The sequence below is a fragment of the Vitis vinifera genome, chromosome 5, assembly GCF_030704535.1.
Source record: "Vitis vinifera cultivar Pinot Noir 40024 chromosome 5, ASM3070453v1".
Classification (NCBI taxonomy): domain Eukaryota; kingdom Viridiplantae; phylum Streptophyta; class Magnoliopsida; order Vitales; family Vitaceae; genus Vitis; species Vitis vinifera.
Window position 1 is genome coordinate 1,558,364 of NC_081809.1, and position 26,205 is coordinate 1,584,568.

At 33.3% G+C, this 26,205-nt stretch overlaps 3 protein-coding genes across 4 annotated transcripts; 1 reads left to right on the forward strand and 2 right to left on the reverse strand.

Moving 5' to 3' along the window:
* The first annotated feature begins 9,455 nt into the window (after nucleotides 1–9,455).
* LOC100258599 (gibberellin 2-beta-dioxygenase 2) lies at nucleotides 9,456–12,337 on the forward strand. Its single transcript, XM_002280390.4, has 3 exons — nucleotides 9,456–9,897; nucleotides 11,182–11,557; nucleotides 11,904–12,337. Exons 1-3 carry the CDS (start codon nucleotides 9,518–9,520, stop codon nucleotides 12,165–12,167), a joined length of 1,020 nt encoding a protein of 339 aa, XP_002280426.1. The 5' UTR covers nucleotides 9,456–9,517; the 3' UTR covers nucleotides 12,168–12,337.
* Nucleotides 12,338–12,647: 310 nt separating this feature from the next.
* Nucleotides 12,648–17,031, reverse strand: NIN1 (neutral invertase). Of its 2 annotated transcripts, XM_059736613.1 has the most exons (7): nucleotides 16,909–17,031; nucleotides 15,940–16,794; nucleotides 15,003–15,168; nucleotides 14,610–14,821; nucleotides 13,800–14,293; nucleotides 13,633–13,681; nucleotides 12,648–13,344 (listed from the first exon to the last, which is right to left on the reverse strand). In XM_059736613.1, exons 2-7 carry the CDS (start codon nucleotides 16,708–16,710, stop codon nucleotides 13,015–13,017), a joined length of 2,022 nt encoding a protein of 673 aa, XP_059592596.1. In that variant the 5' UTR covers nucleotides 16,711–16,794; nucleotides 16,909–17,031; the 3' UTR covers nucleotides 12,648–13,014.
* A 7,444-nt stretch (nucleotides 17,032–24,475) lies between these two features.
* Nucleotides 24,476–25,875, reverse strand: LOC100248153 (R2R3 transcription factor MYB108-like protein 1). The gene is given in 3 exon segments (NM_001281062.1): nucleotides 24,476–25,109; nucleotides 25,227–25,356; nucleotides 25,719–25,875. Coding segments are annotated over 3 exon segments (921 nt in total).
* Between the last annotated feature and the right edge of the window lie 330 nt (nucleotides 25,876–26,205).

The following is a 26,205-nucleotide window of genomic DNA, read 5'->3' on the forward strand; positions in this document are numbered from 1 at the left end:
TAAGGATAGTTTAATAATTTCATAAACTTCTATGATTTATAAAATAAAGATTCTAAAGCAAGATTGGAAGGTAAAAAATTAAAATGGAATTTTCATTATTGCATTTTCATGATTTATTAGAACTAGAATTAAGATTACAAACTTCTGGCAGAAATAAAATTAACTCATATTTAATTTTAATAATCAAAAGTAAAAAAATCTATTCCATATTCTATTTACTTTTACATTTGCATTATGATTAAAAATAAGAACTCCTTAGAATTTGATAATAAAATCGAAAAAATACCTTTTTAGATGTATTTCTTCAAAGATATTACTAATAAGACAATACCGTGACAAAGTTTTATTTTTTTTATACAAATTTTATTATTTTCTTTCACAGATTGGAATTGAGTTTACCCAAAAAGAGAAAGAAAAGTGAGATAATTATTTTATCACACATTTTTTGGATGTGATCGGAAAAGCTAAATTTTTTTAATTTATTATTATGAAAGTGAAATTAATAATTTTGATTTTTCGTTCACATAATACATTATGTGTGTATATATACATATTCCAAAATACGGCATGGATATGGTGAGTGATGGTTTAGGTGAAAATCTAATGTGGGTAGTTTTGTGCAGCGAATGTGGAACACTGGGGCCTATCTTTTCAACGTCATTTCCATCATTGGGTGGCATGCCAACTTGGTCTTCTCATTCGGCTGTCATTTTTATTTATTATTATTATTTTTTTTAATTTTTTTTACTTTTACTGGAATCATTCCATGGAGGACCCTCTCAAAAGAAGATGATTTGACGCTTGTCATTGACCTCTCAATAATGCCTTGATGACTAGCTTCGCCCATCAAACTTTACAATTGAGAAAAACCAGCTATATATGCCTTGATTCTTGATCCTTGACTTAGGGTCTCTTTGAAAAGCATCTTTTTTTTCCCAAATTATGATATCAGTATATCACAACCTTCTCTCTCAAACTTTAATTTATTAGACCTAACGCCCCTCCCACTCTCGCTCTTTTCATTCAAGATTTTCAACCATACACCTCTATTTTAGGGTTCACCAATACATCATCAATGAATTTTATATTTGAAAAATATTTTTATTTTTAAAAATAAAAATAATTATAATATTTTCAAACAAAAATAATTATGTTTTTAATGTTTGCAAAATTCTCCAAGAATTTAACACCCACTGCCAATCCTGAATGATCTCAATTGTTGTAGCAATTTTTATTTATTTTTTTATTTGCATATTAAGTCTTGGACATAAAACTTGGGCTGCACGGTCCAAAGGGATTTGGGATGGGCCTAGTCAGTCACTATTGCTATGCCACAATTGGGCTTTATTAGGCCTGGCCTTGTTCATCCCAATCGAGCCCACCCAATCTCTCAATATTATTTTACGTTACTTTCATTTATTAGTTCTTTATATTTTCATCTCATTCAAACACGACTATTCATTTCTTTTTCCCTTTTTTTTTTTTTCCTTTTCCCCACATGTCTTAGAGAAGGAACGGTAGATCTAACATTGGGCCGGCCTTCAAACAAGAAGCCCATTACGCATTATGGGCCCACTTCTCGCCCAGCCCCATAACAGGTTAGCTGGGGAAATCCTGGCCAGACTCCAAATCCTAGAATATTGGGCTGGTACTCAGATATGGGCCTCCATCAAGCTTATGGACCTGGTACAATCAGCGGCCCATGGCCCAACTAACCATTTGGATATTATAGATGAAATTTAAGGATCAATGCTATCACGTGCCCTGCACGTGACATTGCCTCACCCTTAAGGGGCCGGCCCGGCCCACCAATGTGGAAGCATTGACAAATTTTCATTTCTTTTAGTAATTTATTATGTTGGCACAAATTCCCAAAATAAATAAATAAATATTTTCCCTTATGATAATAAAAAAATCAATATAGATTCCCTATGCATGAATTGGGTGGGCTCAAGACATTGATTTTAATATCAAAATGTTATATAAAATGATGGAAATAACATGAATTTAATGTGTCTTCTACCGTGCGATTTCATCCGTAGTTTCATTCGTTGTCAAAGTTTTTGGCTCGAAAAAGGTGTAGTCAATAAAAAACTACAATTATTCATGAAAACCATTTTGTTATGAATTGGTCGTTGATATTACTTATCTAGATTTTGACATAATGGATGGTGTCTCCTTACGTGTTGTAATGTTTCTTTCAATCGATGTTGATTGATGTTTGATTACATTATTTAATTTTAAGTGAAGATAACGAAATTAAATATAATTTTGAATATTTCAGCTTAGAAAAGCCACTGAAAACTCATTTGAGCTAACTTCTAATTATTTCAGGATCACATTTTAATTAAATTTCCTATCAAATATAAGAAGGATGATATTTTATTTTCATAAAATATTTTTTTATTATTTTTATATTCTTTTTTCTAAATTAACCAAATCTCTAGGAAACTTTATTCTATTCTTCAACTACAATAAAATTGGAATAATTTCCTTCATTCAATGGTAAGATATTAAAATTTATAAATGTCACTTGTTTATATTGATACTATATATTTTCTAATGTTTCTTTTAAATAAATTATTATAAAAACTATTAATTCATAAAGATTATAAAAACAAGTCTCGATTATCAAGTGAGAACACACAAAAAATATTGGTCACGTATTTATGCTACTTTTATTATTTGGTTTATTTTATACAAATTAGTCACCACTAACTTCATCTATAAGCCAAATTCAATTTGATTTCTTTTGATGTACACAACTTTGAAAAGTCCAATTCAAAATTTGAATTTCGATTCTAAATTTGATTTAGTATACAACATTGAAATTATGACTTTCAATCTTAAAAAGGTTGGTCATCTTCCTTACAATTTTTTAGTTTATCAATTTCTTATAATCAACAAAGGACAACCTTTTAAGATCATGTAGATAACTTCCAGGACGGTATCTTTTTTTATTTTTTTATTTTCAAAAAGTAACAACTAATTATTGTGAATTAACTTGAGGTATGGATACATCATAACTTTTTTATTATAAAATATTAAAATTTATTTATTTTAAAGTGAAGGTTGATAAATTTTAAGCAATCATATGATCTTTCAAGGTCGTAACTTATACTTATATAATTTTCAAACTAAGACCGATCGATAATTTTAAAAGCGATGATTTAATTTATAAACTTACACCCAATTTCATATTAGGGTTTTTATTTTTGTGAGGATGATGTTGAATTTTAATTTCTATGGTGGATCATTTAATAATACCCCACTATCCATTGAATTTGTCATAAAAGTAGTTAGTAGATTATGCTGTCAACTTCTTCGAGTACCTCTCATGCAATAAAATTAATGTTGCCGACTGAGTCTCTGACTTTGAAATTAAAGAAATCTGTCCACATATTTAAAAAAGAAAGAAAAAAAGAAAAAGAAAAAAAAGAAACGAAAAGAGGGTGAAGTCGGCATGGGCCATGACAAAAATTGAAACAATACAATAGTTTTAATTAATTTGCATATTTTAATCTGTTTCTCACCTTCAAATAAATTAAAAAAAATAAAAAATAAATAAATAAAGTGAATGGAAGTAACGGTCAACTTGGCCTTAAATCCTAGAAAATGATTGAAAACTGCCAACTGAAACGCAGGCAGGTGGTAGTTAGGGCTTGGTTCACCAAATTCACTGACAATTTTTTGGGTCATGGCCCAGCAGTGCCTCCACCCCCCCCACAAGATTAGACTTAAAAAAACCAAGCAATTATGGGCTTACTGTATGATTAATAAACCAATTTATTTTAATATATTCTTTTGTTTATTTGTGAAGAAAAAAAAATGTTGGGTCCATGCCAATCAAACTGGCATTTATAGGGAAATTTGAGAAATAAGTATGCCAAGTTGTTGTTTCCTTTCTATTCCTTCACTTTCTATATACTTCATGTGAAAGGGAAGTGAATAGAATTATTATTTTTGTTAGTTAATTATGAAGAAAAAGAAAAAAAGTGATAACGAGTATATGGAAATTTATTATCTTTTTTGAAGTCAAGAAAATTTGTATAATGCAAAGTATTATTCCCGAATATGACAGTCTATATTGCTAAGTTATGTTATTGTCATATCAAAACTCACGTATTTGACTAAATAGATCAATTCAAATACGACATGAGTAATAATGAAGTTAATAATATAAACTCAAATATGATCGAATTATTAATCAAATAATAAGTCATTTAGCCATTTAATAATAAAATATTATTCAATAATCAAATTGAATTAAATTTTATTTAAGCGAGGTAATCTAAACATAATTATACTTAATTCAAATCTATGAAGAAAAATTTCAAATTCAAACACGTTTTTTTACTTTCACAGTTACATTTTTCATATTTACAGTCATATTTTCTGATCCCTTAGTAACATATTTTATATATGTTGACTGACATGAGATTAGATGAGCAAACCCAACTAAACTAAAGTATTATCAAGTATCGATCTAAATTTTTATTTTTCTTTATTTTTACTCTTCTTTACATTTCCCCATGCAAATTAAAACAAACCCATTATTTCAAAACATCGTTAAAAATTTTATTGTATTTAAAGGATAGCCCCATGCATGGAGGTTAATTAGTCCATACTCGACTTTCAATGGTTATAAAAAACACCCAAGATCAAATACTCTTTCTTTAATATTTTTTTTCTTTGTTTTTTGGGCGGTGGTGGTGGTGGGTGGGGATTAATTTTCAAACCCTTCTTCAAAAGTAAAAATATTTAATTGTTTTAACCCATGTACCAAAAAATATCATACAATACTATAAGATGCTCTCAATTTATTTATGATAAACTTTTATTATATATATATATAAATAAGTTGTATTCCAATTATTGATGATATAGCATAGATAAATATATGGTAGGACCTCCATCTATGCGATGTAACATGGATGCTTTGGGCTTAGAATTGGTTGGGGCTACACCCTATTGAATGATAATGACCCATTAATTGCTATTTCCAGAATCAGAACTATGGCAAATATAATTTTCAAAAAGAAAAGAAAAAAAAAAAGGAATTCGTGTAGTGAGAGACTTGCCTTTTTTCACACATTTCTTTAACGAAGGAGATAAGAGGATTGGTTTCACACGTCTCTCTATAAGGAAAGAGTGTGAAAAATGAAAGTCTTTTGAGTGTTAAAATTATTGGCGTGAGTCTCATTTGGATAGAGACAATGAGACATGGTTGCTGATAATTAACCCACCTTCTTATATTGCTCTTAACTTTCTTCAATTCAATCCCAAAGCATGTGAATTTAGGTTAGATTTAAATAGTTATACATATATATAAGATTTTTTCATTCAAGTTTCATAAAGTAGATGTGCATTTAAATTTAATTTAAATCGAGTCAAATGTATGAAAGATTCTTTTCTTTGAGCTTCATAAAGCATAATAATAGGTGTATATATAAGTTTAATTTCAATAGAGTCTGATATATATAATATTGTTTCCTTCGAGTTTTATAAAGCATGACAATGTAAAAATAAAGTTAGAATTCTAAATTATTTGAGTGATTCTCCTTTTGAATGCACTCAACTTTTTCCGATCCAATCCCAAAGCGTGTGAATTTAGGTTAGATTTAAACGGTGATATATATATATATATATATAAAAGATTCTTTCCTTCAAGTTTCATAAAGCATGATATCGGACATTTAAATTTAATTTAAATTGAGTCAAATATATGAAAGATTCTTTTCTTCGAGCTTCATAAAGCGTAATAATATATATGCATTTAAGTTTAATCTAAATAGAGTATGATATATGTAAGATTGTTTTCCTTCAAGTTTTATAAAGCATAATAATGTAAAAATAAAGTTAGAATTCTAAATTATTTGAGTGATTCTCCTTTTGACAAGGATATGGTTGGTTGTAGTGTGCACGTTTCTATAATGTATACCTTTCAATATTATACACGTTTCCTTTTTTATTTCATCACAATGTTTCAAAGTTTAAAGTACATTCAATTTATTAGACGGGCTAGCTTAAGTACACCTCCACTGATCCCACAAGACCTTAAAATTAATGATCAGGTTTCAATTTATTAAATATAATTTGAAATAAGATGAAAATATCAATACATATATTATTTAATGTATAAACTTGGTTTCTATATATTTAACAATACAACATAATTTTTTATTTATAAATTTTAAATATTTTAATCATAAATATTATTAATAAAGATATAAAAAAATATTTATTAAAATATGAATCATAAAACAATGTTTTAAATAATATTAAGAACGGGACGTTTTCATATTCTTTATAATAGTAAATAATGAGATGCAATATGAATTTTATTTTAAATTAATATCGAATATCGAGAACATCGGAATATATTTTTTATTCCAATTTTTTAGTAAATCAAATATAAATATGACGTAATATATCTTGTTGGAATGATAATGTGAAAATAAACTAGTGGTTAAAAACTATTTGCATGTCTCGATTGGACGGGGACAGCATCGTCCATAGTCAGCACCTTTTGATAGCGTACAACATATTCGCTTTTTATTTGGTCACCTTGTTCCAGTGTTGGCCCCTCCCTCCCATTAAGGTGACACCAATAATTTTGAAGATTCTAAAATATATTTAAAATTTATATATTTTTAATATCTATACAATAAGAATTAGTAATCTTTAAGTTACTTTTTTCTATATATATAAAAAAAAAATTTAAAACTTTTATCCACATTTTCTTTTTTTACTTTCTCTCCTACTTTCTAGAATTTAGACAGACGGACAATTTTGAGTGGGAAACCAATAGGCCTTGAAGGCTAGGCTAGGACTACATGGGCAGAAAATAGACAACGTGGTGGTCCATTGACAGCCATTTACACAAGGGCACCATATTTTTCCAAAATAAATATATCATAAAAAATAAAAAAAATAAAAATAAAAGAAGAAAATAGTACTTTGAGGACCATAATCTTGGCACCATTGGACCAAGGTCCTGGGTCTATGCCCAATCATAGGAACAACTGGAATAAAGATGGAAGAATTTTTTATTTTTTTAAAAAAAGGGAAAATGGTTTTAGTCCTCTCTAGATTCTTTAGGTGAAAGTGGCTATGGGGATGGGAATGGAGATTCGAGAAGGAAAGAAAAGTTTCTTTTGAATATGAGCTTAGCGTTGATTGTGGAGTACTGCATGGGAATGCAAACCCTACATTTCCTTCCTTTCCGAAAGCAAAATCTAGTTGGAGTCGGAGAGTTGGACCTTAGCTGCATCCTCCTCACCATTCATTTTTCCATTGATTACCCAACATCATTACCAGTCTCCTTCAATTATTAATTACTTTATTTAGTGGACCTCATCGCATATTTAAAAAAAAAAAATTATATATTGACATCAAGTGTAATGATCCCGATGATGACACTGATGATAGTGATAATGATATTGATAATAACAAGACTTAGAAGATTTTAAAAAATTTCTATATATGATACCGTCGTAGTAGACAATAAATCAAATAAATACATGTGTGAATAGAAAGGGAGGAATTATAAAAAGAAAGATAAATTAAATTTATATAAATGAATGGATGATGTTGGGACAAAAGTCATGTCATCATGCTTAAATTATTTGTGAAAATGATCCACTATTGCACGTGTGGAAGGTGGACAAGATTAGTCAAAATCTTGAAAACTTTATGATAGAAAGGAGTTGATTAGAATCTGGGAAGTTTGAAATGAAAGGCAAACGTGTGGAGGAATGGCATGGTGGGGTGATGTGGTGCATGATCATCATCTCCATTCTCCCAAGGAGAAAAACTAACATCACATAGAGATTGGTATCATAATTATCAAAGCCCATTCCTAGTCCATGAGGTTGGTTGATGGATGATGTAATGTTTGGATCTCACATCATGATGATGATGGTGCTAGCTCCTACCTTTTCCAAATATAAGGTGAAATTGGAGGTATGATTATTACAAGGAAATTAGCCTAAAAGTGAAAATAAAGCTTGTTGTTGCAAGAGTAATCTCTTCATTTTCAAAATATGAAAAATGATTTTCTTTTTCTTTTTAAATAACCTGAACCTGCTTTCTATAAAACGCAAGAAAAAAACCTTTAAATTCAAAATAAGAAACAAAATGAAAGAGTGGATCAAATATCTTTAAAAAAGAGATAAAATAATGAAGATATATAGTGCAGAGCTTTTAGAAATACCCGATATCTTTTTGGAGGCATCTTATGTGTTTTTTGAGAATAATAAAGTTATATGTTACAAAACAATTAGCAAGTAGGATAGTGTTACGATTTTACATTCATTTTGTCATGTGTTCAAATAACCCTTATTATAACTAAGGTTGCCTAGCATGTTAGATTAGAGTTTATTATTTGTACCATATGAATTTTTATACCTTGGTTTTGAATTTATATCTTATCTTTCTTTTCCATAGGAGGCCCAAGAATTTAAAGCCATCATGATAAATTAGACAAGTGCATTTGGATTCCCTCCCCTTTTTTCTTTTGACACATTTGGATAATAATTCTCAACTAATGTATGAACTAATTCGAGTAAAAATGATAAGGCCTCCAAGATGTGTCACACTGAATGGAACACTTAATGTTGATGTTTCAAATCAACATACTTTAATGCAAAGTGTCAAAAAAATTAAAGTAAAAGAAAAAATGTGTAGCCTTCAAAAGGCATATTGATAAACCTAGGGACTTAAGCCACATTGGTGAATCAATAGAGTAATAATGCAGTGAAGAACAAGGCCATGAAAAGTTGGATATGTAGGAATCAATTAGCTCTCCCCTACCCTAGTCAAAAACCTCTACCCCACTCCCTCTAGAAGCTGTTCACATTCACCATCATCTCCTCACTGTCACACACCTATCTATCTCCCCCTGTTTTCTCATAGCCCACAGCTACCACTACTTACCATATGGACTCTTTCTTTCATTTCCCCCACAAACACCCACATTGAAGACCATGGAGATATTTTATTTTATTTTATTTTCCTTCATTTATTTCTTGATGAGGGGCTTTAGTCACTCTTGAGAACAATGAGCCAGGAAAGATAACATATGAGTGGGTTTGATACAGAAGAATAAGAATGAGAGTGAATTATATCATGAATATTTTTATTTTATTTTTAATAAATCATTCAAGGATGAAAAATATAATGAAATAAATGTGGCCAGATATGGTTACTTGCACAGGAAGGAAGGAATATATAATGTAATGTAAATTAATGAAGGTCTATTCAACAAAGCTAAAGAGTGAAAAAATTTAAGCCTAGAAGAATGGTAAAATATACCAAAGAGGGGGGGAAAAAAATCCAAGTCAAAAGAGTGTAGAGAAAGTCAACCTTCATTGTGTGACAGGAATTTGCTAGTTGTACTTCACCCAAAGTCTACGATTCCTGAATCACATTTATTTATTTATCCCTCTACCTCTCTTAAATATCCCCTCATCTTCTCAACTCTTCACACAACTCTTCATCCTTCTTGTGGAAAACAATGGTGGTGGCCTCTCCAACCCCAATTGGAAGTGAGAAGCTCATAGCTGTGGAGGTTCCAATAATAGACCTCGCAGCTAGGGGACCGAAGGTAGCAGAGCTGATAGTGAAAGCTAGTCAAGAGTTTGGTTTCTTCAAGGTGATCAACCATGGAGTTCCTGAGGATGTGATCAGGAAGATGGAAGAAGAGAGTTTTAACTTCTTTGGGAAACCAGACTCAGAGAAGAAGAAAGCTGGGCCAGCACAGCCATTTGGCTATGGCTGCAAGAACATAGGGTTTAATGGTGATATGGGTGAGGTTGAATACCTTCTGTTCAACACCAACCCTCACTGCATTTCTCAGAGATCAGAAACTATCTCCAATGACCCAACAAAGTTCAGGTACTTTTCTCTTGTCTCTCTCTCACAAATAAACTTGAGGGTTTTACCTCCTTTTGTGGCCTCTATTCCTCTAGAAAACTTTAGGGTTTTACGTGGGTTTATCCTTTACATCCATAGGTGGCCAAATCTTGGAAAACATCAAAAAACAAATTTACACGGAAGACAAGTTTTTGAAACTCAAAATCATGAAGAAAGTTGAATTTTCTTTTTATTTTTATTTTTCTTTTTCCTTTTTTTTTTTTTTTACTTGGTACTGCTAGTATGTGTTTTACTATGATGAATGGTTTCCATATAAAGGAAAGAACTTGTTGAAAAGTCACTTCAACCCAATGAAGTTAACGTGGAGCATGGAAGAAAAATCCATATACATATTCCCTCCTCCATTGCTTTCATATGCAACAACCCACTATTTGTAATGACTCCTTTACTTCAAAATGATACGACATAGGTGTCATATGAGTTGGTTCATTTTCTTCTTGGTTTAATGTAGCTACCAAAACACTAATAATAATAATAATAGAATAAACTATGAAAATAATGTGATTCCACTGCCAACAGTGAATTCAAAATTCATATATAGAAGTAGTATTAAATTATTAATCTTTATATACCATTTTAGATGCTACATTGTTGCATATACAGTACACTAATTGTGGTAGTGCTTATTGATGAGAAGGTACTGTTTTTATAACTAAATTTTGTATTTGGGTAGGGAAAAAAAAAAGGAAAAAAAGCTAATTGTCTCAGTGGGGGAGACAATGATTTAAGGAATTAAGCTTAAAATGTAATTAATTTATCCCATAGGAAGAGTCCATTGAAGCTTTTAACTAAAAAATAAGCCTGATATCCATGATTGGTTCTTTATCTAATAAGTTTATAATAAAAAATAAAGGGCAAATGGGAGAATTTTGAGTTAAAATTATGGAAAGAAAATTGACATGGGAATGGGGTTGAAAGTACAAAATGGTGAGGAGAAATGGAGGCAAGTGGGCAAGAAAGAGGAGAGTAGGGTAGTGAGTGATAGAAGGAGATAAAAAGCGTATAGAATCAGAACAGAATGACAAGTCAGAAACACATCAAGAAGGTCCAATCAAATCAAAGAAGATGTAAATGAGGGGAAGGTCCCAGATATGGAGAAAAGCAATGGTAACTTCTGTTACCAAATGAAGAAAACCAATGGGTGGAGGGTGTCAGAGAGAGAGAGAGAGATAGAGAGATAGAGAGTGAAGGTTAACCTACTTCTCCATTTTTATTTGTTTTTTTGAATGTGGTGTGTTATGACAGCTCTGCTGTGAGTGGTTACATACAAGCAGTTACAGATCTGGCATGTGAAATTTTGGATCTGATGGCAGAGGGATTGTGGGTCCAGAACACTTCAGTCTTCAGCAGCCTCATCACACATCTTGACAGTGACTCAGTCTTCAGGCTCAATCACTATCCTCCTCCTCTTAAGGACAGGGACACTTCACCTTCTTCCTCATTTCAGATTCATCATCAGGGCAACAACATTGGATTTGGAGAGCATTCTGATCCTCAGATCCTGACCATCTTGAGATCCAACGATGTGGGTGGCCTCCAAATTTGTCTGGGAGACGGGGTTTGGGTCCCAGTCCCCCCTGACCCCACCAGCTTCTGTGTTAACGTGGGGGACTTGTTGCAGGTGGGTCTTCTTCTTTCCCCTACTCTTTTCACTCTTCTCTCTCTTTAGTCTTTATCTCCTCTCGTGGTAATCAGGAAACTGACTGACAGAAACTGAAAAATGAATTGGGAATCCCTGCGATTTCTCTGTACTGGATTGGTGATAAGTTGGACCCCACCCATCAGTTCCCAACCAATGAGATTCATTGAAATCATACCCCATGCATTTCATTGAAATCATACAACCAACTTCAGAAAAAAGAAATACCAGCTCCAATGGTTTTTTATTTTTTTTCTTTTTCTTTTTATGATTATTTTCTTGGACACCAAACATGGGATTGATGTAAATGCTTTTCTCTTGTGTGAAGGCCATGACAAATGGGAGGTTTGTGAGCGTGAGACACAGAGCCTTGACCAATTCAGACAAGCCCAGAATGTCAATGGCCTTTTTTGGAGCTCCACCTCTTCATGCATTGATCACTTCTCCCCCAGAGGTGGTCACACCTGAGAGGCCTTCTCTTTACAGGCCATTCACTTGGGCTGAATACAAGGAAATTACATACTCTCTACGGCTCGGGGACAGTCGTCTGAACCTTTTCAAAGCCTGCCCAGACAAGGAAGCTCAAGAGTGATGAATAAAATGCATGGTCAAGCAATCTCCAACGCCAAATTTTGCTTATAAGTTTCCGCTAATTAGATGATATATGTGGTTTTAGCTAGCCTGGATGAGTGTGTGTATACAGAAGAAATGGTTTCTACTAGTGTAATTCTGTAATCAATGGAAAGTTTTTTCTCCCAACAATGGTTTCTACTACTGTAATTCAACATCCTTTTCCCATATGAGAGGAGTAGGAGTGTAAATTCGGGCCACCTGGAGGGCCCAAGCCTGAAAATTTGGGCTTTGGGCGGGTTTTAGAGGATTTCTTGGGCTCGAGAAATGATTTCAGACCGGGTCAATCTCCTAAAGGTAAGGCCCAAAGTCCAACCCACAAAATTTTAATCTTCAGTCGGGTTTAATCGGGTTTTGGGTCATTAGGCTTTTTTAACCTCCCTCGAAAAGAAGATTGAAGGAAATGGAGAAGCTTACACAAAGATGTAATGGAGGAGGAAGATAAATTGAAGTCATATGAATATATAAATGTTGATACAACACCAGTTGGTTACAAACTTACAATTTGAAGAACATTCATGTAAAGGCAGAGGCTCTCTAAAAACGTCAGCCATCCATCCGACTACATATCAGTCATCTATTTCAATTGAATGTACATACATCTAACAAATATTTTAAGCTAAAGTGGCTGTCAGAAAATACAAGGGACTAACTTGTCAGCCAAGAATCTGAGAAGCATTGTCTCTCTTGTATAAAACCAAGTCACCCACCATGCTCTTCCTCGTGTTTATTGTTGTGTCCTATGGTTGCCTAAACGACGGTAAATACTACAACAGGCAATGGAAGTGTTAATTAGGATGAAGGAATTCTCACTGGACGGGAATCTGGGATCTTGCAGCACTGCGTGAGCACTTCTTTCGACCGGTTTTGCTAAGTGCGCAGACACAAATCTCAAGGAGCTCATAGTCCTCTTCCCAAGCCAACAGGGACGCCATCTCTGGGTTTTCCAAGAGCATCTTTGAAGTCAGGAATCCAGCAATTGTCCATGTTTGGTAGAGCCGTGACTGCTTGCCTATGAACCGCCCATTTCGTGTGTCATAATATTCAGGCCAGTGGTCTACTGAAAGTCTCTCTTCAGCTAAAGCAACTGCCTTTCTTGCTAATTCTGGCCTTCCCATCTTAATGCAGGCCAATGTGAACTGAAATGCAGAGAACGAGAAGCATTAGTATGATATGGCCAGCATTCCCCATCATTATTATATAGATGCGGATTAATTTTTCAGCAACTGCTCTTTTGGTAGACCTAATTGTTGAACCTCAATTTGGTTCAAAATGATTTATAATGAGGAAAAGGATGATGGGGGACAAAAACACTGTGAAGATAAGAAGTGCTTTCTAATGAATTAACATGTAGAAAGATAATCATTCTGGAAGCTTTACAAAAAAGGTTCAGGGAACTCATACTATATAATCACGAGAAATTTTACCTGCCACAGGAGTGTTGGCCAAGATCCACCATTATGATATGACCATGGCCTGCAAGTAAGCAGAGAAATTCAGTGTTTGAATAAGAATATTTTACTAGAATTGATGTGGAGGTGCTGACAAATGAGGTTGACGCAAGAAAAGAACAGGAAACTCTAAAGAGCCTCACGTGTTTTTTGGGTCACTGCCAGTGATTATACGCCATTCCTCATTCTCTAGAGCAGGGTAACATATTTTAAGAGGCATATGTGCCACAAGATCATCCCATTTGGCTTCAATTAAATTCAGAATACCCTCATTCTGTTTGGCAGTACCCAAAGATGATATAATGGACCAAAGATTTCCAAGGGTGAAAAATCTGAAATCCATATGTGCAGGTTGTAGATTGCCAATAAGATAGCCACCTTGGTCAGGTATCCAATCTACCAGCCAGGTAGGAATTTGATCCGGATAAATGTTGAACTTGTTGATGGCATCTGTAGAGTATTCCTCTGTCTTGTAACGATATATCTCATTGATCTTCTTCATATCCACCCAATAATACTCTCGGATATGAAATGACAGGGCACTTAATCGGTTGTTGATGGCCCTCACCAAATTCTTGGTTCCATCATTGACAGTGATCATCTCACGGGAGCAACGTAGTGCTGAATAGAATAAGGCCTGTGAAATAAGATTTGTCAACAAAATGATAAGAGACCAGAAACTTGAAGCACCAATCGAAAGCTGTAAAGAAAGACATGAGATATATGTTGAACACATGAACTTGAAAACCTACTCATCCAAACATTCACATGGAGGGAATAAGCAAGAATTGCAAAATAATAGCCAAAGGAAGATGCCATACAACCATTAGCAACATAACTAATTCTACCTTAATATCTAATCTTCTTGAACAAGTAATAAATGGAGAAGAATAGTTCACCAAAATCCAATACATACAAAAAGCTCAAAACTACACAGAGCATGCACAACTTACTTGGATTTCAAGAGGGTGGCCGTGAATACCCATGCGTCTATCAATCATGCAGGAACCATCAGTGACTAAAAGAGAAGGGAACATGTCAAACCCATCAGTTAAACATAAATTAAGGATCAGTCTTATGCCTGTCTGGACATCTACTCTTTCTTGCAATGCATAGTCACCCGTGATCTTTCCATAAGCTCTCAACAAAATGATCCACCACAACCCTGTCAGAGTAGTTAACATATAAAACAGTGCTTCAGATTTTACACAATGCTAACTGTCAGATTGTTATTTAATATGTGTAGGTAAGAATTAATCTTATTGCATGAAAAGCACTGGATAAACATCTGGATATGAAGCAACTGAGAAAAATAACAACAGATCATGTAGCAAAGCTAAACCTACCAGAATCAACAGGGGCAACACGCCCAATCGCTGATTCACCAAAATCAGGATCCAAAACTTCCTCAAATGCTCCATTGCCGCCATCAAGAGGCACAGTTCTAACTTTAAAACTTGCTGGCATCAACCCTTGCCCAGGGCTGTAGCAGTCCACAGTCTTCTCCCAACTCTAAGCAACAAACACCAAAACGATATGTTTAAATTTATGTCAAAGCTCACAGAAATCCCAAATTTGCACAAGCTAGCTATTTGAACTACAGGCCTTCAATAGGCTTCCCCAGTAGATTACCCTTCACTGTGGCTTCATATTTTGTCAAAGGGGTATTATTTTCCATGATGAAACTAGGAATTCTTTTTTTCTTGTAAATGAGGAAAAGATATTCCTTGTTCTTTGGCCTTTGTGATGCTAAATTTCATTATAAGTCAGGACATCTGACCAAATAATGGATTCAAAATTTTTCCCATTTAGTTTCTGTATAAGGCCTCACTGATTCTTTCCATAATTTGTTTAATAATCATGTGGGTGTTGTACAGAAAATTTTTAACTCATGTTTCTTTCACATATGATTTATGCAAAAAAAAAAAAATCATTACAAGAATAGGCTTTTACAGAAAGTAGCAGCCATCACCACAAAGTAAATAAAAAACAATCCTAAACTTGAATTTCAAGAAACCCTTAAACCTCTCCTATATTATTGTCTGTGGAGATGACTCTCAATTTCTTTTGATTTGAATGATGGATTTCTAGTTTACAATGCTAGGTAAACCCGATAATTGAATAAATTTCAAAAGATGCATGATAATGCCCTTATTGTATTACACACAAAAATAATGAAATCATGTGCATCACTGAGCAGAAATTCACTTAACATAAAAGGGAAACAAACAGTAACATCAACATCAAACCAGAAGAAAAATCAAAATAAAAACCACAACTCACCTGTAACTGTAATGTATGAAGGAGAAAATTCTTCACAATCTCTCCCTCTCCTTTAAGCAAGAATGCAAGCGCTGATGGGACAAAATCCCGAATAAAGACCTGATCATAATTCAGCGGTTGCTTATCCCCTGGGTCATTAGCTGCAACAGTCCCCACCGGATTTCCACAGTAATCCACAACTGCACTTCTCAACAGCCTCCATGCCTCTTTTTCAATCTCGGGCACCTCTCTCTCAACCTTTTCCTTATTCAAACCCTCTGAATGATCAAAATTCACATCCGGGTCCTTAAATTCTAAGCCCGACTCCTCCTCTACATGACCCCTCTCAATTCTTTCAATCACCAATGGCTTCACATTCAATCCACCATTGATATAAATGCTCTCAAACCCCTTCTCATTCACATGACTCTCCACCGACGTCGAATGCTTCCTAAAATCCGACGCCACATTCGAGATCACCAAAACACCTCTCCTACCTCCATGAGCACCACTACAACTTCTGTAAACCCTAATTTGGCCCCAATTCGGATCGGACAACCGAAAAGCCCTCCGATTCGAATTGATTCCACATTTCTTACCCAGAATTTGAGCGCTACAACAGTGGAATCTCCGGCTATGGATCAACTTGGATTGAAATTTCGACGAATTATCAGCAATGAAATGGTTTGATTTTGAAGATGGGAATTTGAAAATGGAGGAATTCCTACAGCTGGTTAGAACTCTACAGTAGGGTTTCATGGTCGTAATTCCAATATAACTGCTCGAGTTCATGATCCGTAAAAAATCAAAATATTATATATATCAAATGAGGTTGAAATGGAACAATTTTTATATATATACAGAGCTCTGTCGATCCTGAAAATTTGATCAACAGAGAGTAAAAAATATAGGCAAAAAGGAGGATAAAAATCACTATATATGTATATAAAATGAGAAATGGAAATCAAATGGAATGATTTTTTAACTTACAGTTGAAGAAAAAAAACACGTTGACGAGCGAAATGGTTTGAATGTGAAGAGCAGCAGATTTGGGGGAGGTCGGTGGAGTGGGCCTTTTATAGAGACGGATGAAGAAGCTTCGTGGATGGAGAGAAATTGGCGTGGAAATACGAAGTTGTAAGCGTGGTTTGACGGTTGTGCCCATGCGCGTGATTGGTGGTGTCAATGGTCACATGGAATTACGGATATACCCTCAGAAGTGGATAAACACGAAAGGTTGGTGGGGGAGGAGGGAGAGGGGGAAGGGCAATTTGGGTAATCGAGGGGAGGAGGAAGGGAAGATGGACTTGGCAGATAAAGGGTAAAATCGTCCAGGCACAATTTACGATTTCGAAATGATCAATTTGGTCGGCGAGGAGTCAGTCTAAAAAAAAATGTGCGGGATTCAATAAAGATCAACTTTTGGCTTTTTCCATCTGAAATTAAAAATTTATAAAAAAATAAAAAAGAGAGGACAGCGAGGAATCCTACAGCTTGGCTTTTGTATAAATATACAGTACAAGTCTACGTATAAAGAGCATGGGGTACACGTGGACTTCTGCAATTGGATAAAAAATGGGTTAAGTTTGTTGAAATATCTCGCTAAGTCGTCTCTTTCTGAGTTGTAAATATCGCGATATTTAAAGATAATACGTGGCTTAGGCTTTTGGGTGTCAATTTTATCAGGGCTGTGGTCCAGTCACTGTCCCGATATAATTTCGTTATAGCGTTCAAGGCACTTTTCAATTTGGAAACCTTTACCCTTTTATCTCCCATCTTCAATTCTTTTTATTTTTTATTTTTTATTTTATGGATTTTAAACTTAAAATTATTTTTTTTAAAAAGATCTGAAATTGATATTTAAAGTAAGAGTATTTTTTTTTTAAATAATTTTAATTTTAATTTATTTTTAAAAATTGTTCAAAACTCATTAGCGTTGGTTAAAATTTTCGATCCCTATTATTCTGATGGAGATAAGAATAAGAATTCTCAATAAAATAAAATAAAATAAAACGTATAATTATCCAAAAAAAAATCAAGTTCGTTGAATGTTTCGATTTTTTGAAGTGTGTAATTGATTGGGCAGCCTGAAAAATGTTAGTGGCAGGAAATAATGGAAGATGAGTAGGATGAGGCTCCAAGTCAGCTGCTTTTCTCCATAGTCATCAAAGCTGACCTCAAATGCCAGTCCAGGCGTGTGGGTCTACCCAATCAAATTGCTCTTTATCCTTATCTTTATCTTCTTCCACCTCAATATTCGCATTTAAAATTCAATCTTTTATTTCTCAAATTTGCTATCGATAAAATCCGCCCTTCAATTTTTTCAATTGGTATTTTTTCGCCCTTTTAAAATTATTTTCAGACGATATCTATTATCTACACAAAAATCAATTTTTAATCCAATATCAGATTCTATTAATAAAAATATTACAAATGTATAAGTTTTTGTGTGAGATCTATTCACAAAAATAATGTTTTTTTTTTTTGAGAAAAACATTTTGAAAACATATTTGGTTATTAATTGTTCCCAAAACATATTTTTGATAATTGTTTTGAAAATAAAGAGTTTTTTTCAATGCATTTTAATTATTTTTATTTGTTTTTTAAGGTTTTAGTTTCAAAACTAATTGTATCTCTTATTTTAATTATTCTTATATATAAAGATTAAATACTTTTGAAAATAAATAAATTTTTTTATTAATTTTAATTATATTTTATTTTTTATGAACAAATCAAACATAAAAAAAAAAAAAAAATTCTTGGTATTTTATTTTTTCTTTCTTTAGCATTTTTTTACCAAACACAATGAAGATAGATATCCTTTATGGTTATGTTTGATTTATTAAAAATTAGAGAAAAATGTGAAATAAATTAAATATAAAATCTTGTTTTCATAAACTTCTTATAACTTATTTTTCTCTATTATATAAAGATTAAATAATTTAAAAATATATAAATTTTAAATTAATTTTTATTATATTTGATTTTTCATGAAAAAATCAAACATGAAAAAATAATTTTTAATTTTTTTTTTCCTTTGATACTCTACTCGGACCAAAGGTAGACTATAAATTATGGCTTTAAATTTACATTAAGCTTTTAATTAAAAGTACAAAAACCCCCTGGCCCAAAACCCCAGCGAAGCATAGTCCAAATGTTGAAAGAATCCTTCAACAGGCCCAGTTGTATCAAGCCCAATGTTTGACTTTTGAGGCCTAAAAGCAGAAACCTAATAAACATTGGACATATATCCAAGGCCCACTTCCCAATCCTTTTGCGCCAGATCAGTGACCTTCCCAAATTCCAATACTTGGGTTTTAAGTCCAAAATCAAACAAAACCAGCATGGGCCCAAAGAAAATGTGTGGGCCCATTCTACAGTTAGCCCAACCACATACTATAATCGACATGCTTACATGAAAGCCCCATGCAAGTTGCAGCTCCAGATAGCTTAATTAAAAATAAAACCACTAACTATTTGTTTATTAACAACTATAAGAACCTTCTATTAGCAAAATCCACAAATTTTTTTAATCCAAATGTTCACGCGCACCACGGTTTTGGCTCGCGTAAGCAATGATACCATTTTCTACGACCGCACTTGTCGAATGCCATGGATATGGTCGATTGGATTAGATTAAGTCTAGCAGCTTGACCCGTGTTTTATGTGTGATTATAATCTTTATTAAACCCGAGTCATGGTCAATGCACTAGGCTGCTAATCCTCCGATTAATTCTGTTCAAAGTTTTCCTCTCATCCTCCCATAGTGTGTTAGTTGGTTTAAGCTTTTCCAATTTCCTCAATCCTTAATCAAAATCAGATAATAGAATTAGAAATACAAAAAGTGGCTTATCAATTTTACATTATTAAGTTGTTTCATTTTATTGGAGTGCTTTGATGTTTTAATTTTACAAACCCACTCACTATCAATGACCGAATCCAATTTCACTTAATAGATGCATATAAGAAGCGGTATGAATGTTTTCTAACCGTTTTTCCTTTTAGGGTTATGAAAATTAGGAGAAAAGAAACATCATTTATGATATTAGATGATCCACGCAATTCAAATTTGTGGATCACAAAAGCCCCTAACCCCATGATGTTAATGTAACCAAAATGAAAACTACGTCTTTTCTAGATGTTATCCTATTTATAAGACATCAAGGATCCCTTTAGTTTATGGGTATCTTAATTAGGAAATGAGTATAATCCATCAAAACAAAAAATTAATATGTTTTGGTATTAATAATGAAGTTTTATTTTTTTAGATTCGAGATCCTGGCAATATAAATAAAAAAGAAAAGAAAAGTAGTTGATTTTATTTTTAAAATATTTATAACTAAATCCAATTTTTATAAGTATTTTCGTCAAGATTTTTGTAATAAACTTACATTAATTATTCGATGATTCTAAAATCAAAGTCTCGTATTTTTAAATTTAGATATCATTAAACTATCAAACGAGTCTTTTGAATGTTTTTTATTTTTCCAATATGGAATATTACTCTATTGGACATTCCAAAATGTTGAGAGGTATAGGAGGAAAAATCTCAATGACCCTAAAAGAGGTCATACTTGGAGGTGGAGGACACATGACGGGTCAAAATCATACATCCATGTGGCTCCTCCCCATGTAAATGTAAATATATGATCAAAACTTAGCCCAAAAAAAACCAACTCAATTAACCACTTGGAAAGGGTGGATAAGCATGACCCAATACAACACATTCCATTACTTAAAAGAGGAACCCCAACATGAAATTTTCCTTCATTTCTTACGGGTAGGAAAGATTTTCTATGCATTTGAAGATGTGACCAAGCGAAAAAAAAAATTGATGGATATGACCCCAATAACTTTGGCTGGCTAGCTAGGCCATTGAACTTGTGGCTGTGAGGCTTTGCAGGCCAAATGAAAAGGGGGCACCATGGAAACGTGTCGCTTTCAATACAAAGCTTCACGCAAGTGATGAATGGGAATGGGAATGGTAAAGGCAGTGAAATGGACACTTGAATAAAATCAACCAGGAATAGGAATATGGAGAAGGATATAGTACACTTGGTGGTCACACACATGTGTTTCATAAGATTTTACCTTCTAATTTGGTTTGAAAATTGATGGCTATGAGTCTCATGATGATGAGGTTCTTGGGGAGCCCATGTGCGCATCAATGCTTTTAAGGGAAATTACGGGGTGGTTTCGCATTTCTTTTTTTTCATAAATTAAGACAATTTCAAATTAAATTAACTATATATGACCATGTCTTAGAAAGTTTTGATTTAAATTTCACTACTCATTTTTATTCCATAAAATGTGATTCAACAATTTTTTTTTTTTTAAGGAATCTCTTGATTAGACTTTAGTACGTGTGTTACACAACATTTTTACCACCGAAGTATGGTATGAAAAATGTTGTGCATGGGAGTATAGTAAGGTAGTTCTTCCATGTAGCTCATCAATGTTTGAGAGAAAAGCTTGGATTTACCTCGTATGGTTGAAACCTTAACTTGCATTAGAACCATTATTTGAAAAAAAAAATGAAACTCATAAATTTAAATTTTGAGTTAATTTCACCTGCCTCTATGGGTCTATTTATTTTTTATTTTTTAAAATAAATTTTATAACTAGAATTAATTTATAAAAATATTAATTGATAAAATGTAAAATCAACGATAATCAAGTATATTTATACAAAGCTTTAAAGGGTTTTAAATTAAATTAACTATTTAAATTCCAATATGTGTAAACAAGAAAAGTTTTTGAAAAAATTTGTAAGTTAAAAAAAAAAACTTATCAGACAACCATTTCTCGATATTTTTCCATATAAAAGAATACATTTAAACAAATTTATATTTCTTTCGATTCATTAAGAAATAATAATTATATTGTAACTTTCAAATAATTTCTTAAAAATAATCAAATACTTTTTTTTTATTATTATTATTATTATTTTTACAATATTGCCTCTTTTTAAGCCTTTCAAATCATGAATGATATGAATGATTAGGCTCCTTAGCCTAAATAGACTTTGATATGTATTGTCAACCATTTTGTAAAGGACATGAAAAAGAAGGAGATGTGGAGAAGCAAGGACAAGTTGAGCTTTCAACATTATAAAAACTTTATAAGATAATAACATTAGTGAAAAAAGCAAGCCATGGTATCCACCAATATTGGGGGATGGAATGATTCAAGATACAAGCAACAATTTTGGTTTGTTTAGAAAGATTTTATTTCTATCAAGAAATGTGGAAGGAACCCTAGCGACTGAATCTTTAATCTTTATCAACAATCATGGCGAATCTTTATTCCCCATTTTGTGGTGCATGGCATTGTAGATTGTATTGTGGAGACCCAACTTCTTCTTCCATAAGTGCTTTTCCATCTCATTTCATAGGGTGAAAATTATATTTTTTTAAATTTAAAAAAATAATAATAATCTTTACAAATTAGTAAATAAAAAGATATAATATAATCTTTATGAAATATATATATTTTAAAAAATCATAAATAAAAAATTTTGTTTTTTATTTTTCTTAGCATGCTATGTATGGAGCACACATCATGGCTCAAGCAACAAAATTTTTATTTCTTGACGCAATTCCATTTTCAACATTCATCAATTTTTTTCAACATTTATCAATAATATGGCTATATTTGGTTTTTAAAATATTTGAGAGAAAATATTTAAAAAATAATAATAATAATAAAATAAAATTTAAATTTAAAATTAATAAATTATTTTTATTTATCATTTCAAATTTATTTCAATTATTTTAGTTCTTTTAATATAAAAACTAAATAACTTTTTTCTTATAGATTTCGATGACACAATCAAATAAGATAAAAATAATTTTTTAATTTTTTTTCTTAATACTTTAAAAAAATCAGATATAACCTTTGAGTTATTATTGAAGTCATAATTCTGACAATATTTTTTAAAATAATTCTTTATTATTTTAAAAATAAGATTTTATTTAAGAAATAAAAAATATTTTTCTCATATATAATATAAAATATTTTAAATTTGCAATTATTAATAAAAATATTTTATTGTTTTTTTAAATGTCTTAAATTTATTATTGAAATTAATTCAATTTTCATAATGATTTTTCGAGAGAGAGAAAAAAAGGTCGATGCTTCTCGGATCGTGATTTAGGCTGCCATTTATTATCTCATTAAATTTTTTATTAATATAATTGGAGGAAAATCCCTAGCTCCAATATTCATGGAACTGAATTGTTTTAATTTTTCTTTTTCTTTTTTTTCCAAAATAATAAGTACATCCTCAGGACCTCAACCAAAGCTTCCGTTTTTGCTCGGCTGTGAGATTGTTATGGGTGGACTTGAAGATTTGGTGACAGTAACGGTATACTTTTTCCAGATATAGGAGTGGTGGGGCTACGGTCCCACAATTGATGGCATCAGATGCCACCTACATTGCCCACGTGGGACTATTCTAGTGGACCCCATTCCCTTGACTCCAAGTCATCTTTCCGCTAGTGGGTCCCATCAACTCAAAAAAATCAACGTGGCCTCCAAAGAAGATGAGTCATGGAAGTAACTTTGGTGCATTCCAGTTGTCTGCTACAACGTCATTTTTGTTATTATTATTATTATATAAAAAAAATATTAGGAATAATGAGATGTACATGTGGACTTGTGATTGGGCAGCTTCAAGACTTGCGGCTGTCAGTGCTTCAGTCCAGGAAGCCTAACACTTTTTAGTTTTTACACGTGTAAGCCCCTCAACCCCTCCCACCCTCGGGACCACTTCGGTGGCTTGTCCAAAAGGCACGAGTCCTCTCTCTCGCCTGAGATTCCCGCCGCCACTCTCCTCACTATTCCATCACGTTTTCATCCGGTTTTTCTTCTTCCTCAAGAAATTACTTTATAAAATTTATATATACTATTATTATTATTTTTGTTTGGAATAACTCAAAATTTTAAAGTCATTGATAAAGTCAAGTGAATTTATTTTAAATATTATTATTAAATCCCTTAATTAATAATGAAAATTATTAAATCGTGTTTTAATTAATAATGAAAACTGATAAGATCGATTAAGGATGAGTTGACGACATGCCACGAATCAAAATCATTGCGAAATTCCCTTTTTGTCATCTAGAACAAGGAACTGTTGGTAGGTTCAGACCCCATGGACCAGATTTCTAAAGTGCCATGACTTAAAAAATTATATTAGTGGAACCAATTATTCACCGTCGACATTTAAAAAAAAAAAAATGGCTACCATAAAAGTAAAAAGAAAAAAGGACAAACACGAAAAGCGATCAATGTAAAAATTTAAATTACACGGTCAATTTCAATGAATGAGATTCAAAAAACCTCAAATTACAAATCCCCCCCTCAGAAGAAAAGCATACGGAATACAAACTAAAAAAAAAGGAAAAAAAATTCACAGTTTAACCTGTCCATTCTTCACAAATTCTAATTTTGTATCCTAGATTATTGTGTTCTAGTGACATTTATGTATTTCGCTATTGGCCCAATATTTTCTGCAAATATCAAATTGGGCTCATTTTTTTATTATTATTGTTTATCAGATGTTGGTGAACTGCGTCTGTACGGACCAAATGTCTTCCACATTCCACAAATTGTCCGCCGTGGCCGTGTCGCCGCCTTCGTACCACTGGGTGTTTGGCTCCATGGATTGGAAATCCAATCCTTGGTTGAAGTAACCCGAGGGGCTGATTAGCGAATCTGTGTACCCAACCTGGCCGGTCTGGAAAAAATCCGGGTTTTGGTTGTCACTGACCGGGAAATTGTAAATCTCTGTCAGGTCCGAGACGGGTGAAACCTGCGCTCCAAACGAGTCCGATGAAGCCGCTGTGCTAGAATTCTCCGGGGTGTAACCGGTGCTGACTTGCCCACCGTAGAAATCGGCGCCCCCGGCTGCCATCTGAGGAACCGCCGCACTTCCGGCGACGATATCGCAGCTACCACTGAACTGGTGGGCGGCCACGGCGGCCGGAGATGATCCTGATGTGGCCGCCGCCGCAGCCTGAATCCTCTCCACCAACCTTGGCATCCATAGATAACGCATGGTGTCCTTGAATTGCTTGCTGTTAACGTCGCATTTCAGCTGCTTGGCATGCTTCTGAACCCGGGTTCTCCAGTAGTTTTTAATCTCATTGTCTGTTCTGCCCGGCAAGTGCTGTGCTATCTTCGACCACCTATGAAAATCAAGAAAATGGAGTATATCATTGTTAGTCTTCATTTCTCTGGTTGTGTGACGTTAAATTTTTCACTGGGGTTTATCATTTATGTAATAAAATGGAGAGATCATGTACCGATTTCCCCAGCGGGAGTGAAGTTCAAGAATCAGAAGTTGTTCTTCGAGAGTGATGTTTCCACGTCGAACATCTGGGCGGAGATAGTTCAGCCACCTCAATCTGCAGCTTTTTCCAGTTCTTTTCAGGCCTGTTTCAATGATGAAGTTGTTTTGGTAAAGTTTTTTCCAGGAACAGAAAAAGAAAAATGCATAGAAACAAACAACAATTCCCTTATACTGTGCTTTTGCTTATACTTTACATATAAATATGCTATGATTAGCTCCGCAATATGCTTGGTTTTTTTAATCTCCTTATGGGTACGGCTTGCTAAAGAATAATGATGTGGGTGTATCTCATTCTTTTAAGCAATAAATCAAAGGTTTTTTTGCATCTGAGATGAATGAAAGAAAAGAAAAAAGAAAAAAGGAAAGTGGAGAAATTGAGCAATTGGGTTCCTTTGGTTTCTACTGAATTGAATTGGTTTAAGGAAGAATAAGAAGAAGAAGCTACCTGCACAGCGAGCGAGAGAGTTCCAGCGGCCTTCGCCCTGGGTAGCAATGTAATTGACGAGTGTAAGATCTTCTTCCACAGTCCATGGGCCTCTCCTCAGGTCCATCTCTTCTTCACTCAAAACGGTGGAGCTACCACCTCTACCATTAACATCCATTCCGAACAAAGTCTCTGATTGATTGAAACAAAAGTCTTTGATTCAGAGAGAAGAAAGAAAAGAGAGAGAGAGAGAAAGAAAGACTTTTGGTTCTTTTAGAGAGAAAGGGGGAGGGTGCTTGGATTAATCCAAGAGGATAGAGGTGGTGTGGGGTTTTTATAGAGATAGAGAGATAGGTTTGAAAATGGTGACATGTGAGAGAAAGAGAGAGAGAGAAGGAGAGAGAAAGAGCGCACACGCCGCAATAGGGATTTAATTAATCTGTTAAATTAATTAACAATTATGTGTAATTATAGTTATTAGTAAGAGGGCTTTCAACTTTGACGCTTT